Below are 16,886 nucleotides of genomic sequence, written 5' to 3'. Positions count from 1 at the left end.
TGGCAAGAAATATTCAAAGTGATGGAGGAGAAACCAAGATGGTGACAAAGGTAAACAACTAAACTGATGACGAGCACAATTTCAAAACTACAACTAAAAGAAAAAATATTATACAGAGACCCAACAGCCCACTAGAGGAACACGAGAATCAAGTCAAAGATTTGGGATACAAAGAGGCAAAGCACATTCCTCCAGAGAAGCAAGAAGAGAAGAGAATCCAGAAAGTTGAAGATAGTGTAAGAAGCCTCTGGGACAACTTCAAGCGTACCAACATCAAAATTATGGGGGTGCCAGAAGAAGAGAGAGAGCAAGACACTGAAAACCTATTTGAAGAAATAATGACTGAAAACTTCTTGTAAGTGATGAATAGCAAGAACCTATAATCAAGATTATTCTACCCAGCAAAGCTATCATTTAGAATTGAAGGTCAGATAAAGAGCTTCACAAATAAGAAAAAGCTAAAGGAGTTAATCACTGCCAAACCAATTTTATATGAAATTCTGAAAGGTATTCTTTAAGAAGAGGAAGAAGAAAAAGGTAAAGATAAAAATTATGAACAACAAATACATATCTATCAACAAGTGAATCTAAAAATCAAGTGAATTAAAAATCTGATGAACAGAATAAACTGGTGAATATAATAGAATCAGGAGCATAGAAAGGGTGTGGACTGACAATTCTCGGGGATGGGGGAAGGGAATGGGGGGTGGGGGAAGAGACTGGACAAAAATTGTACACCTATGGATGAGGACAGTTGGGGGGCGGGGGATAAGGGCAGAGGGTGGGGTGGGAACCGGGTGGAGGGGAGCTATGGGGAGGAAAAAAGAAAAGAAATATTTGGGGGTGATATGCATGTCAGCAACATATTCTTCCATGATTCAGGGAAGAACAATTCTTTGTACTTGTTTGCAACTTTTCTGTAGATTTAAGACTTTTTAAAAAGTTATTAGAAAGGAGGATTAATTTGTTTCTAACTGATAAGTAGAAATCTACATTATTGGGGGAAATTATGCCAATTCAGAAGTAGTAGCTGGTTTGTTTGTTTTTTTCCTCTTTTACAATAGACTCTTTTGTACAAGTTAATAAAAAAAAAATCCCTTTCTAGCCATAGGATTCAATGTATTAGTCTAAATAAGTATTTCGAAATACTAAAATAATACCAGTACCTCCTAAGCTGTCAAGATCCTCAAGAATCCTGCCAAATCTGTGGAATAAAGAAAACGGAATTAAGTGAAAATAATTTTTATAGAAATAAATAACACTTTGGGATGATGAAAATGTTCAAAAATTAATTGTGGTGATGGCTACACAACTCTCTGAATATACAAAAAACCACAGAATTGCACACTTTCAATAAGTGAATGGCATGGTGTGTGAAAGATATCTCAAAGTTGCAATAAAGAAAAGAAATGAAATAAAGGCAAATAAACAACACAAATAAAAACAGTGCTATGTTACCTTACGGTGTTTTGAACAGTCAAATATTTCTCTCGTAATTCAGGCTGACTGCCCAAAGGCAAGAGAACTTCAACGTAACTGTCCTTCATTCTCCTAGGCGGCAGTGCTTCCTGTGACTTCGCCAAAAAACTACGAAGTAATTTTCTTTCCTCCATTGCTTTCATGTGGTCTCTGAGAAGAAAGGACAAAAGCTTCATGCAACACAGGAGCAGTGCTGTCCCACAATTCCAGTTGTACACAGGCCAGACAGGCACCATCAAAGGAGGAAATAATTCCACTGAATTCCATATTCCCATTTCTGTACTTGAAAGTTCTCATATTCTCTGTGCCCCAACTCTCTTCTCTTCTTCACCCGCGTCTGTGTCTGTCTCTCTCTCTCTCTCTCTCTCTCTCTCTCTCTCTCTCTCTCTCTGTCTCGTCAACTTCAGGAAAAAGACAGAAGAGGAAAAATTAAGTATATCCAAAAGAGGAAAAGAGGTATGGAAGGCAGAGCAAAAGGTAAAGCGGAAGAGAATATGAGACAGAAAAAGAAGAGACAATTAAGGTGAAGAAAAGAGACAAGGGAATAGGAAACTAAAATGTTTACAATATCATTAAATAAGATATCTTTTTGCCCTAACTTGCTTGGCTCAGTGGATAGAGCGTTGGCCTGCAGACCAAAGGGTCCTGAGTTCGATTCAGGTCAAGGGCATGCACCTCGGTCACAGGCTCCTTCCCGGCCCAGGCTCTGATTGGGGCTCATGCAGGAGGCAACCAACCGATGTGCTTCTCTCACATCGATATTTCTGTCTTTCCCTCTCTCCCATTCTCTCTAAAAATCAATGGAAAAATGTCCTCTGGTGAGGATTAAAAAATAATAAAATAAGATTTTTTTTAAGCTTCACTTATGAAGTATTTATTTTTGCCAGAAAAGTTTAGCCTGCAAGAAAATATAGAGGATAGAGGATTAAGTTAAATGGCACCAGGTAAATCCAGAATGTGGACCATTCTACAAGATAAATGGCTTGGCCTCTTTAAAGTCAATTTTGTGGTGATAAAAAAGGGACAGAGGGATAGCTATTATTCTCAATTGGGGGTGGTGGGGACTAAAGATTCCTAACCACCAAATGCAATATGCAATCCTTTATTGGATTTTGATGGTTTTTGTTTTTTGTTTTTTAAATATGTTTTTATTAATTTTTTTTTAAGCGAGGAAGGGAGAGGGTAGAGAAATAGAAACAATGATAAGAGGGAAACATCATTGATCAACTGCCTCCTGCACGCCTCCTACTGAGGATGGAGCCCAAAACTCAAGCATGTGCCTGGCCAGGAATTGAACTGGCGACCTCTTGGTTGCTAGGTAAATGCTCAACCACTGAGCCACACTGGCTGGGCTGGATCTTGATGCTTTTTATAAAGCTAGACTTATGTGCAAACTCGGGCATTCTGGGAAAGTGATTTGGGGAGGGAATCTATAAAAGACATTTGAGGAACAGTTGAGGAATTATGAATATAAATGTGTAATATACTACTAGTGAATTATTGTCAATTTCATTATGTTACAGACTGTCTTGCCTGTGTAAGATCTATGACTACTGATTTTGTTACATAGGAGAACGTATTTATTTATTGGAGATGTATGCTGAAGTGTTGTGATATCTATAATTAACTTAGAAACAGTTCGGCCAATATGTGTATATTGGCAAATCTGGGAAAATGTTAATAGGCTAAAATGAGATAAGAAGTTCAAGTGATCACTAGGCATACAATAATCTATTGTTGTCCAGATGGTGGGGACATAGGTATTCTTTTTCCTAGTTCTTAGTAAGTTGAAATTTTCCTATAAAGAAGTCATTGGATGACTTTTTTTTTATTGGATATTTTTTAAAATATATTTTATTGATTTTTTACAGAGAGAAAACGAGAGGGATAGAGAGTTAGAAACATCGATGAGAAAGAATCATCAATCAACTGCCTCTTGCACCCCCCCCACTGGGGATGTGCCCGCTACCAAGGTACATGCCCTTGACCAGAATCGAACCCGGGACCTTTCAGTCCGTAGGCTGACGCTCTATCCACTGAGCCAAACCAGTTTCGGCACTGGATGACTTTTATACCAACAATGGGTTATATTTTTTATTGACTTGAGAGAGGAAAGGGAGGAGGGAGGGAGGGAGGGAAGGAGGGAGGGAGGGAGGGGGAGAGGAGTGGAGGGGGAGGGGAAGGGGGAGGGGGAGGGGGAGGGAGATTTGTTATTTCACTTATTTATGCATTCACTACTTGATTCTCATATGTGCCCTGACTGGAGCTCAAACCCGCAACCTTGGCATATCAGGATGATGCTCTAACCAACTGAGCTACCCAGCCAGGGCACCAACAATAGATTATTGTATGCCTAGTGATCACTTGAACTTCTTATCTCATTTTAGCCTCAAAATTCTGTGCACCAAGAGGAACATTATCCTATTTTACATCAGGAAAATACTGAAAGAGAAAGAATGTGTAAGAACCTGGTTAACTGTCAACTAACAAGAAACAATAAAGGAATCAGGCTACATGAAATAGAAAACCCAGGGAGCTTGGGTTCGAATCCCAAACCCTGATAATTATTGAATCTCTTGAAGTTTCTGTTTCATCATACATAAAAAGGGATAGGAACATATACCACAAGCCTTTCACAACTCTTGTTGAGAACCAGTGAAGTAATACACCTGAGTGCACTTTGAAGAATGTGGAGTACATGTAAATCACATTATTTTATGTCAACAATGATGAATATGTTGAAATGCTGATCTTCTCCCTGAAGTCAAAAAAGCACCTTTCAACCTATTTCCATACATAGCTCCTCCCTCCCCCACCCTACAGCGAGACCATCAACTGATTCTAATTACAGCCTAACATACCACTTCAGGAATGAAAGAATGATATACAAGAGTGCGTACTTCCAGTTGGTAGATACTCCTACTATCTCCCGCAGCTTATCTCGAACTGAAAGAAAAATAAAGAGGTTATCCCTTGAATCAAAGAAACATGAGAGCGATGGCAACAAGCGCAAGAACTATGAGAAGCGATTCATGCACTCAGAAGCTTTAAAGATCCATGAATTTTCATTGAATGCCACAAAGACAGCTCAGAGAAGGGTTTAGGTCTCTGCTTCCTGAAAACGTGAAACAATTATTGTCTCCTAGGCGCAGGAAAAGAATACCCTTGTGCCAATCACTAGGGTTTACATAAGCAAACAAAAAAAGGATAATTCCAATTATTCATTGGATAGGGCAATGTCAGTGCTAGTAGGAGCCCCTTTTTGACGGAGATGCTATGAACAGAATCCCCATCTATCTTATAGGCAGTAGATCAAATTAGTTCAGGAACTAACAATAATATCCAAATCTGAGGATTATTCTAATTGATTTCTCATATATAATATTTATACTATGCCAATTGTTAGAAAAGCTTAAGCCAGTAAAAAATGAAGCGAAAATGTAAATCAAGGAAAGGCAAAGAACCCGATTTAATTTTCGTTAATGGCCACTGCCCAAAGGTAGAATAATTAGTATAAAAAAATAATCACTTGGTTGATACTAATTACCACACACACACCATTATTCACGTGTATAGGTGAAGACGCTATATGGATAAAGGGAAAATAAATTAGATGAGCAGTAGCGATTCAAAACTGAAACATACATCTTTAGGATTTCAAATGATGTGTTGAGTTCATGTTTTTCCTTTCTAGCATTTAACAATATATATTCCAGTGACAGGAAATTAATGGTCCTTGTCCTTCAATACTAACTGAGCAAAACTAAATATGATTAGATTAACATGGGAAAATGGTTGGCTTTTTGTCAATTATATAAATCCCATCAATTTGGTGCAAACTCTAATTACAAATAAATCATAGAAAACTAAAAAAAAAATTAGTAAATTAGTCTCATTTCTGATTTTTTTCTCCTGAGTTCCTTAAACAAATGAACAGAAAGTACCCAGAACAGCATACAGACTACTGATGCTCGCTAACGTAAAGCGATTATTACTGGTTTAGTCAGTGTAAGAAGGAAGGCCAGTGCTGAGGGCCAATATGTATGTGGACCTTTTAAAGAATCCACACTTTTAATTATAATGAGTACTCCTAAGTTGATAAAGACATCTATCATTTGCATATCAGATTAATAATTGAAATTAGTTTCAATTAAACATGGATTAAACGGGGTCCCTCTAAAAACTATGCACTAGCAGTGTTTAGTTGGTACAACTAAAGTATCCATCTCTTACTCATGTATCAGATTTCTTTTTTCCGTGTCTTCCTCTTCAGTACCTACACATGGGAAGTGGAAATCATTTAACTAAAAGAACTCAGTCCCCAAGGTTCTGAATGTGATCTCTGCCCACAGCTACCTGGTCATTTTATCAATGAGAAGCTTATGAAATATCTACCTGTCGTATGCCTCATTTGCCCTGAATTCTCAATCTAGATGCCTCCCAAATCAAACGGGGTTTTTTAACCGCTTGAGTCTAAAAAGTAGACACCCATACTTGCCTTCATGAATGTGGAAGACTCTCTGTTTTTCAGGATTCTGGAACCCTTGAGTCAGACCTCTGCCAGGAGTAAGCAGCCCCCTGCTCAAGGTAGAAAGCCTACAAAAAAAATAAACAAGAATAAACACACTTAGAGGAGGTCCCATGGCTTGTCCCAAAGACCTGTGCCTCCTCTCAGAGCACTCAGCTATCCCACATCCTCGGCATAATCATGCACCAAATAACATTTTGATAACAGACTGCATATGCGACATGATATACCATATAGCCTAAGAGTATAGTAAGCTATACCATCTAGGTTTGTGTTGTGTAAGTTCATTCTATAATGTTCACTCAACGACATAATCACCTAGCAAAGCATCTCTCAGAACTATCCCCGTCATTAAGCAATGCATGATGTACCGTATATTGTCTTCTAGGAGTCTATACTTATTTCTCCAGTGTATGCACATTTGCATATGAGACTACTCCATAAATCACCTCTCCAACCAGAGTACACATTTTTCTTTTCAATTACAATTTATATCCAATATGATTTTGTATTCGTTTCAGGTGTACAGCATAGTGGTTATACAATCATAAATTTTACAAAGTATTCCCCCTGGTATTTTCAGTACCCACCATACAGTTATTACAATAATATTGACTATATTTGCTTTGCTATATTTTACATCCTGTGACCATTTTGTAACTACAAATTTGTACTTCTCAGTCCCTTCACCCTCATCACCCAGTCCCCCAAACCTCTCTCCTCTGGCACCCATCAGTCTCAGAGTAAACATTTTTTCTTGTTTCTTTTTTTAAAATATTTGTATTGGCACTAGCCGGTTTGGCTCAGTGAATAGAGCATCAGCCTGCAGACCAAAGGGTCGGATTCGATTCTGGTCAAGGGCATATACCTTGGTTGCCGACTCCTCCCTACCATCAACCAATCAATGTGTTTCTCTCACATCAATGCTTTTCTCTTTCCTTCTCTCTTCCACTCTCCCTAAAAACTCAATGGAAGAATATCCTTGGGTGAGGATTAAAAAAATATTTTTATTGATTTTTTACAGAGCGGGGAAGGGAGAGGGAGAGAAAGCAAAACATGAATCAGCTGCCTCTTCTGGGGATTGAGCCCACAACCCAGGCATGTGTTCTAACCAGGAACTGAACTGGCAACCTTTCCATGCACAGGACAGCACTCAACCAACTGAGCCACACTGGCCAGGGCTCAGAGTAAATATTTATTTTCTTTTTTTAAAAAATATATTTTATTGACTTTTTTACAGAGAGAAAAGGAGAGCGATAGAGAGCAAGAAACATGGATGAGAGAAAAACATCGACCAGCTGCCTCCTGCACACTGGATGTGCCCGCAACCAAGGTACATGCCCTTGACCGGATTCGAACCTGGGACCTTTCAGTCCACAGGCCGACGCTCTATCCACTGAGCCAAACCGGTTTTGGCCAGAGTAAATATTTCTTGAGAGCAGAGACCAATTAGGTATCTAGTTACAAAACACATAAAAGATACTAATCAGGTTTAATGGATTTATTCTTGCTCTTTCGATTTGATTAGCTTCAGAAGCCCAGAATTGATTTAGTAAATGAATAAACAATTATAAACATATTTTTTTTCATTATCACAACGTATTTCCTCAACAGATAAACTAAACCCAATTATAAATTTATCAACTTTGAAAAGAGAATTAACCCTTTCCAGATTCAAAGACAGTATTTATTGCACTTAGGCAGAAATTTTCGAATCCCCAATGAAATAAAATAAAAGCTAATTATCCAAATGTGCCTACCCTGTTCTCCAAAAATAAGTCAAGTTGGTTTTTATTCCCTATTGCTTTCTGTGTTGACTCCTAGCCATACACTGTCATATCAAGAATTATATATATATATATATATATATATATATATATATATATATATATATATATATATCAGGGATTAAAAAACTGAAAGGGAGAGGGAGAGATAGAAACATTAACAATGAGAGAGAATCATTGATCTGCCTCCTGTACACCCCACACTGGGTATTGAGCCTGCCACCTGGGCATGTGCCCTGACCAGGAATCAAACCCGTGACCTCCTGGTTCATAGGTTGATACAACCACTGAGCCATGCCAGCTGGGCCTTGTGTTTATTCTTTAATCAAATAAGTAATAAGTCTCTCTACCTTATATATTTTGGCTTTTTTCCACAATAAACCTTCCACTTCTATACTTTTATACGTATATTAATATTTCAAGTCTTCTAAGTCTTGACCTTCTAATTTGCATTTTCTTAGAACATGACTTGCATTTTCTTTTGTTCTCACTATTTCACTTTACATATTTTCTGTAGGTTCAAATCCCTTATTGAAGGAGACAGTCCTTCATTCTGCCTTCTCAGACACTAGCATTCTGCAATTGAACTTATTGGATTTAAGCTCACTGGGAAAAGCTAATATTGTAACAGTGGGCAACTGTAACTCACCCCACCATTGTTCTGACATTGTTTCTGTAAATGCTGACTCAAACTAATATGTAGCTTATAGGTAAACAGCATCTACACTAATAAAAGAGAAATATTCAAATTGACAGTACCCCCATGACGCCCACAAGCCAACCAGGAGTATGCACATTAACCCAACAAAGATGGCAGATTAATTTGCATATGCAGGTGTGGAGCGAAGACTAAAGGCTCTGGCCAGAGTGAAGACTGAAGATGGAATAGGTTTGGCTTCTCCGCTGCGGCCGGAGCAAAAGCCTGGGTCCCAGGTGCCAGAGGAAAACCGATGCAGGCAGACAGAGGAAGGAAGGCCCATTGCACAAATCTTCATGCAATGGGCCTCTAATGTTTGTATACAAATCCTAGGAACTAACTTCAGAAGATAAAGACTCTGACCTTCAGTCATCCCAGCTCTAGAATTGCTGACCTTCAACAGTAAAACCAGGATGATGAAAACCGGGATGATACACAGCAGACATCACTTGAACAGAATGAACTGTGTTGGCCTGCATGGAGAGAACTTTTCAACCTCCTCCCCTTGATCTCTTTGTTCTGCTTTCCCTCTCCCTCCATATAAAAACCTCTGCCTGCACTGAGGTATAAAGATGGGCTTTGGACAAAAGCGACCAACACCTGAATAAACCTCTTTCCTTTTTCACCAGCATCTGTTTCATGAGTATGGTTTTCGTGGCGACAGGCAGCCGAACCTTGATTTAGGTTACAGTATTTCTCATTGCTACTATTAGCTGAAAGCAAAAGATCATGCCCTCAAAATATTAACTAGCAGTTACAATAGATGCAATACATGCTCCCAATATAAGAAATAAGACCTGACTCTGAGTAGCTAAATATATTGAAGTAGAGGCCCAATGCACGAAGATTCATGCAAGAATGGGCCTTTCTTTTCCTGGCTGTAGGCACCACCTTTGCTCCAGCTGGAGCCGCTTTTCTGCCTTCCCACACTGCCCAGAAGCCTGGAGCGGTGCAAAACACCTGCATCATCGCCATGGTGACAATGGAGCATCCCACCCCAACCCTGGCCGCTTGGCACCTGCCTATGCAAATTAGCCCGCCATCTTTGTTTGGTTAATTTGCATACTCACTCCTGATTGGCTGGTGGGCATCACGAAGGTATGGTCAATTTGCATCTTACTCTTTTATTAGTATAGATATGCATTACAAACTAATGGGAGGTATATAACCATCTCATAAACTGGGTAAATACACATATACATAAGCATTTTTGTTTTGTTACCCCAAGAAACAGCATTTCTGAAGAGTGATGAGAACCATCCCATGCTGCCTGAGTGAGAGGCAGTACAGTACAGAAGAGGCTGAACGTGCTGTTTGTTAGCAGAGTGACCTTGGGCAAGCTATCTGACCTCTCTGAGCTTCAGTTTCCTCATCTCTAAAATTGGGATAATAATAGTACTTATCCCATAGGATTGTCATAAGGATCAGGAAGTTATTATGTTAAACCCTTAGAAGTATGCCTAATACACTGGCAAAGTCCTCAAAACACACACACACACACACACACACACACACACAAAACACCTACATCAGCTATTACTATTGCAGAAAGTCATATTTCTCCAAAGTCTCCCCTAAAAGTAAAAAAGGACTAAAAATTTAGAAAGCATAAGCGAGGCACTATGATGGGCCATGTCTGAATTGAGAACCAAATTGAGTTGATGGACATAGAGAAACACTTGAGACAAATTATTTGGAAAACTGCGGTCCTACAGCCCTGTTCTTTATATATTGCCTTAACAAATTTGGAGATATATCCCTGTAACAGAACAAAGGCATGACTTGAATACTTTTTAAAATATATATATATTTTATTGATTTTTTTACAGAGAGGAAGGGAGAGGGATAGAGAACTAGAAACATCGATGAGAGAAACATCAATCAGCTGCCTCCTGAACACCTCCCACTGGGGATGTGCCCACAACCAATGCATGTGCACCTGACAGGAATAGAACCTGGGACCCTAAGTCCGCAGGCCGATGCTCTATCCACTGAGCCAAACCGGTTCCAGCAACTTGAATGCTTTAAAAAATTGTTGACTATACTAATCAAAAAATGGTATAACAAATTTCTATTGCTCTTGAACATTCAGCCTATAACTTCCAATTTAGTATTCTATCTACTGATAATCTGATGAAAATGGATATATAAAAATAGCATATACTATCTCAGAAGGTTCACAGTCCACCCCCTTTTGACACCCTCATAGGCCCTTATATTTAAAACTTCTAATTCAGATCAGCCTGAAAAACCTGAGGTTCAAAGAATTAGATGACTTTTCCCAGAGCCAGTCAACTAGAGAGCGCCCAGTTCTGATCCCTCTTCCATACGTACACATGTCCGTACACACACACACACACACACACACACACACACACGCACATATGCAGCTGCTCTTTTCACAATCCCGGCCACTTCCCTTTATATATGCAGCAGTGAGGAAAGGGAGAGGGAGAATGATTTAGTCATTACCCAACACCCAAGCACCCCACAGTAACTGGCTTATTCCGTGAAAAACTGCGGCTCGGGAGCCACATGTGGCTCTTCCACAAAATACCTCAGCCTGGGCGAGTCTATTTTGAAGAAGTTGAGTTAGAAGAAGTTTAAGTTTAAAAAATGTGGCTCTCAAAAGAAATTTCAATTGTTGTACTGGCGATATTTGGCTCTGGTGACTAGTGAGTTTGCCGACCACTGCCCTAGGCCTGTAAATAAGGTGACCAGACTTCCCGCTTTTGGCGGGACAGTCCCGATTTCTAACAATTTGTCCCGTGTCCCTCCGCGTTTTAAAAAAAAGTCCCGATTTTTAAAAATATATATATTTTATTGATTTTTTACAGAGAGGAAGGGAGAGAGATAGAGAGCTAGAAACGTTGATGAGAGAGAAACATCGACCAGCTGCCTCTTGCACACCCTGCACCGGGGATGTGCCCACAACCAAGGTACATGCCCTTGACCAAATCGAACCTGGGACCCTTCAGTCCGCAGACCGACGCTCTGTTCACTGAGCCAAAATTTGTCCCGCGTCAGTTTCGGCGACGCGGGACAAATTGTTAAAAATCGGGACTGTCCCGCCAAAAGCGGGACGTCTGGTCACCTTACTGTAGAAGAAACTGTCGAAAGGCTTTGGGGAAACCCAGGCCCTAGCGCTCCCTAATTAAATCCTTCCAAGGAAAGGAGCCCAAGGAGCCCAAGCTGTCCACGGCTTAAGGCTCTGTTCTGGATCCCAAGCTTAGGGTGGGTGTCTGGGAAGCATTTTCAGCGCAATAACAGGCAGCGCCATTCTTGCCTGCCACTCTGAAGCAGTGTTTCCCACACGAAGACAAAGCTCTAGTTAAGTATACAATTTTACCTATATGTTCCCAAAAACTCTGGTTTAGCACTTCTTAGTTGGGATTCAGGAATCTGTCGCTTAACAACTCCACCAGGTGATTCTCGTCATGAGAGAAGTTTGGGAAACACGGCTCTAAAGGAGTGCTTCGATTTAGAAATAAACAAATTCAGGTGTTTGTGAGTGGGAGGAAAAGAAGCTACAGAGCTTGCCCACCGGGCCCAGCTGGCATGGCTCAGCGGTTGGGCAAAAATATCCCAATATCAGTCAAATAACCTAATCATCTCGGACAGTCCGCCTGCATTGATGAACGCTTTCTCTTAAGCACTAAGGAGCACCGTCTTAGGATTCAATAGGACTCACGAGAACGGAATGCACATGTATGCGTGTTCATGGCAAAGAAAGCGGACTTCCAAGTTGAGGGAGAGATCAAGAAAGGCTTCCTGGAAGAAGGCGCATGGGCAAGACTGTGGAGTTTGTAGAAGCCTTTCACATGATGTCCAACTGTGGTCCTTTTTTTTTTTTTTTAATCTTTATTGTTAAAAGTATTGCATATGTCATTCCCCCAACCCCCAGGTCATTCTTTGAACCTGACTTTATACCTGTCTTCAAATAGTATTAAAAAAAAAAAAAAAGTGATTTTTAAGTGGTATAAACAAGACCCACACACACACACACAGAACTTTTCTCAAGTGATAGCAAGGTCCACAGAGACCCCCGGAGAGAGAACCAGGACCCCCAAGACAATTGAGGGGCAATCACTGTCAGAAGCACTGTGGGCCACACTACAGGGGCCGGGCGGGGCCCCTGTAGCTGGATGATTCCAGAAGCTAGAAGGGTGAAGGGGCCCCGCGGGACCCAGTCAAGCAGAAAGAACTCGAACAGCTGGAGGGCTCCAGCGAAGGGGTTTGGGAGAGAGCCAGGCACCCTGAAATCTAACGCCTCAGGCCCCAACTGGGTAAGCTGGGATGATGACATTTATAAGATAGCATCCTCTTCGTCCAAGCGACCCCATCAGAGCTCCCCCCCTCCCCTCGCCTTGCTGCTCATTAAAGGAAAAGTCGCAATCAGCACCAGGGGTCTTCGTCATCCAGTCCTGCGAGCCCAGTAAGCACCCTACATTACAACACACTTAAGGCTGAGTCCAAGTAGGCCAAGCACTTCACCCTAAAAATGTTCTCCCAAGGAGGGCAAAGGGCTGCAAAGGTGATACGGGACTCCGAATACCAGCTCTCTGATTAGGGGCTATCCCCCAAACCACACCCAGGATGAGCAAACGCAAAGGAATTTCGGGGAACACCCAACTTCCTCCCTTCAAGTGCCGCTTCGCTATTAATATCGCCCTCCCAGCCACAGGGCGCTAAGGGGGGGCGCGCGGTGCCCCACCCCAGGCGGGGGCGCACCCGGGCCCGGCGTGGTCCAGGCCGGAGGGCGCCCTTTGCCTTCCAGCCTCCCTTTGTGCCCAGATGCCTAGGCATGGGTGCCACCCGCCGCCAAGCTGGTGCTTCCGCCCGGGCCCGCTAGCGGCGCCGCTGACAGGCGTGGGCGCCCCCCGACTGAAGGCACGTCAGGTGCCCCCGCCACCTACCGCAGCGCCACAGGCCTCATCGCGCTCCGCCGCTGTGCACGTGACCGGAGACCCGGGCCCGGCGGAGGGAAGCAGAAGCGAGGAAAAGGGCGACAGCGAGCGCCACTGAGACCAGAACTCGCTTCCCAGGCCGACCGCGCCCCGGCAGCCGGGCAGCCCAGGGGCGGCCCCTCCACCCACGTGGCCTGGGGCGGGACCTCGCTGCCAGGGGCGGGGTCTAGCTGACAGGGGGCGTGGCCTAGTTGGCAGGGGCGTGGCCTCGATGCCAGGGGGCGGGCCACGCTGGGCCTGCAGCTCCGCTCATTGGCGGGAAACTGGCGTCCGTCTCTCTGCGGAGCTTCCCACTCAGTCTCGGGCGGGCTGCACCCCGCCACTGTGGATTAAAGGCACCGCGGAGCATGGCCGGGGTGCGAGGTGGGGGCCAAGTGCTGCCAGGTCCTGAGAGTGTGTCCCCATTATCCCTCTTCGCTGAAAGCGTGTCCCCATTATCCCTTTGACGGCCACGCCTCGGCTCCCCATCCATCCAGTTCTGGGCTGTAGGTTGTCATCTTCCAGGCATTTTTCCAAACTGCTGCTGCCTGGCCCCACCCTCTGGAGACTTGATTTATTTAGTTATATCAGGGGTGTGGCCTTAGTCTTAAGGATGAGTCTAAAGGAGCCCCAGGTGATGCTAAAGTAAGCAAAGATTGAGAACCTCTGGGGAAAAAATCCCTCCCTCTTCTAGTCTCCGCCTGCCCCCTAGTGTTGACAAGTTGGAAACCTAGGGTCGAGCCAGGAAAAATTCAAGGTCACGCCCTTATGATTTCACCCTAGGACCTTATTCTGCATTTCATTCAACGAATTCTTACTGGGCTGTTTGCAATGCGCCAGAGCGTTGTTGCAGATGCTGGGGGTGCAACAAAACTGATTTATTTTTAAATCCTGCCTTTTGGGGACTTCTCTGGCAGAAAAGGAAAACAAGTCAGCAAGCAAGTTAGCAAAAGCATTTCAAACGTAGGACAGCTGTCTAAAGAGGAAATAAAATAAGGTAATGAGGGAGTGTCTTTCGAGAAGACAGTAATTTCTTAGAAGGCAGGGTCCATGTTGTGTGTTTCTTCTGATACCTCGTGCTTACCAAAAATGTGCCAATTTGAGCCAAAGGCTTTTCCCATTTTTATATCCTGTTCCAACCTGTAGTCAGCCAGAACATGGCATGTCATAGAAGACATCTAACAGTGATCTCATTCACTTAAGAGAAGGTATCATCAAATAAGTCCAAAGAATTCATAAGGGAGAACCAGAAAAGCTAATGCAGAGTCTACTACTGTGGATCTTATACTAGGCATAGTGCCTGATACACTGTAATTATAAAATAATATGGATTGACCAAGTGACTACATAGTAGTATGATAGCTACCATGTATCAAGTATTTATCTCAGTGCCTAACATGTTGAAACAGACATAAATAAATATTTATTCAACAAATGAGGAAATGTCCTGGCCAGTTTTGTTCAGTGGATAGAGCATCAGCCTGTGGACTGAAGGGTCCCAGGTTCGAATATGGTCAAGGGAACATTCCCAGGTTGTGGGCTCAATCCCCAGTAGGGGATGTGCAGGAGGCAGCTGATCAATGATTCTCTCTCATCATTGATGTTTTTCTCTCTTCCTCTCCCTTTCTCTCTAAAATCAATAAAAATGTTTTTTTTAAATGAGAAATTAGAATCATTATTTATTGAGCACTTATTGCTCTATTATTTTATTTAATCCTCACAAAGTCTAGGAGAGGGATAATCCCATCATTTCCATTTTATAGATAAGGAGATCGGGTTATAGAGACGTTAAATAACTTTAAAAAAAATTGTGATAGCCAGCCGAGATCGGTTTGGCTCAATGGATAGAGCGTCGGCTTGGGGACTAAAGGGACCCGGGTTCGATTCCGGTCAGGGACATGTACCTTGGTTGCGGGCATATCCCCAGTGGGGGGTGTGCAGGAGGCGGCTGATCAATGACTCTCTCTCATCGATGTTTCTGACTCTCTATCTCTCTCCCTTCCTCTCTGTACAAAATCAATAAAATATATATTTTTTAAAAATTGTGATAGCCAAAACCGGTTTGGCTCAATGGATGGAGTGTCAGCCTGCCGACTGAAAGGTCCCAGGTTCGATTCCGGTCAGGGGCATGTACCTTGGTTGCGGGCATATCCCCAGTAGGGGGTGTGCAAGAGGCAGCTGATCGATGACTCTCATCGATGTTTCTATCTCTCTCCCTTCCTCTCTGTAAAAAATCAATAAAATATATATATTTTTTAAAAATTGTGATGGCTAGCAAGCATTGTCTAAAGAGCTATTACAGATGTGGAGTGAGTGGTGTCCTCCACCAGAGGGCAGAGTCTTGTACCCAGGCTTGCCCTGAAAAACTGCTAAGGGGAGTAGATCTGGGGAATTAGGCTCCTGATTCCAGACATGTATAACAGCAATCACTGTTTGAATCATGGGATTCTGCAGAATCAGAGGGACCAAACTGGAAAACAAAAAATAATCTAGAAACCTATAGTTAGGGCTATGGGAAACCCCAAATAGCTGCTTGGCTCTTCCCAGTTCCTAGCATTCTTTTTTTTTTTCTTTTTCTTTTTCTTTTTCATTCCTTCATCTTCCGTAGACCATTTGGGCGGGCTGAACTTCATTCAATTGCCACTTAGTCTGAGTTATCGATACGTTCTTCTTGTTGGGTATGTGTTTTCTGCACGAGTTAAAGCTTTCCCCTGCCACAAGGATGGCCCCCTCACAATGGCAAAGAAACTGTCAGAAAATGTTTCCCACTTGGGGTACATCTTCCAAAATCTCTAGTGATCGAGGCACCCAAGCAAGTCATACAAGACGTGATGGATCCGAAGCTGGTTTGGCTCAGTGGTAGAGCGTCGGTCTGCGCACTGAAAGGTCCCAGGTTCGATTCCGGTCAAGAGCATGTACATTGGTTGCGGGCACATCCCCAGTAGGGGGTGTGCAAGACGCAGCTGGTCGATGTTTCTCTCTCATCGACGTTTCTAGCTCTCTCTCTCTCTCCTTTCCTCTCTGTAAAAAATCAATAAAATATATTTAGAGACAGAGAGAGAGAGAGAGAGAGAGAGAGAGAGAGAGAGAGAGAGAGAGAAAGAGAGACGTGGACGGCCCTGCAAACTTCTTTTTTAAAAATATATACTGTATTGATTTTTTACAGAGAGGAAGGGAGAGGGATAGACAGTTAGAAACATCGATGAGAGAGAAACATGGATCAGCTGCCTCCTGCACACCCCCCACTGGGGATGTGCCCACAACCCAGGTACGTGCCCTTAACCAGAATCGAACCTGGGACCCTTCAGTCCGCAGGCTGACACTCTATCCACTGAGCCACACCAGTTAGGGCCCTGCAAACTTCTTGGAATTATCACTGACCCCATCTCCAGCCCTATCACCCTCAGTTGTCAGTCAAGGCCAAGAGAACTAAAGGGGAAACTCGATTC

At 42.7% G+C, this 16,886-nt stretch overlaps 1 protein-coding gene across 2 annotated transcripts in view; it reads right to left on the bottom strand.

Annotated features, from left to right (window-relative positions):
• ACOT9 (acyl-CoA thioesterase 9) overlaps positions 1-13,613 on the bottom strand; it is a 33,198-nt gene extending 19,585 nt beyond the window's left edge. Inside the window, exons 1-7 of one of the 2 annotated variants that reach the window (XM_084869675.1) lie at positions 13,408-13,589; positions 5,978-6,075; positions 5,713-5,755; positions 5,038-5,064; positions 4,380-4,425; positions 1,459-1,629; positions 1,167-1,204 (exon numbers count right to left, since the gene is read on the bottom strand). In XM_084869675.1, coding sequence (XP_084725801.1) covers positions 1,167-1,204; positions 1,459-1,629; positions 4,380-4,425; positions 5,038-5,064; positions 5,713-5,716 — 286 coding nt within the window. In that variant the 5' untranslated portion in view covers positions 5,717-5,755; positions 5,978-6,075; positions 13,408-13,589. Of the gene's footprint in view, positions 1-1,166; positions 1,205-1,458; positions 1,630-4,379; positions 4,426-5,037; positions 5,065-5,712; positions 5,756-5,977; positions 6,076-13,407 lie in introns of both variants that reach the window. The other variant, XM_084869674.1, reaches the window with a different exon arrangement.
• Between the last annotated feature and the right edge of the window lie 3,273 nt (positions 13,614-16,886).

This window comes from Pipistrellus hanaki, assembly GCF_964339955.1.
Source record: "Pipistrellus hanaki genome assembly, chromosome: X".
Taxonomy (NCBI): domain Eukaryota; kingdom Metazoa; phylum Chordata; class Mammalia; order Chiroptera; family Vespertilionidae; genus Pipistrellus; species Pipistrellus hanaki.
This window is presented reverse-complemented; position numbering and strand designations above follow the sequence as displayed.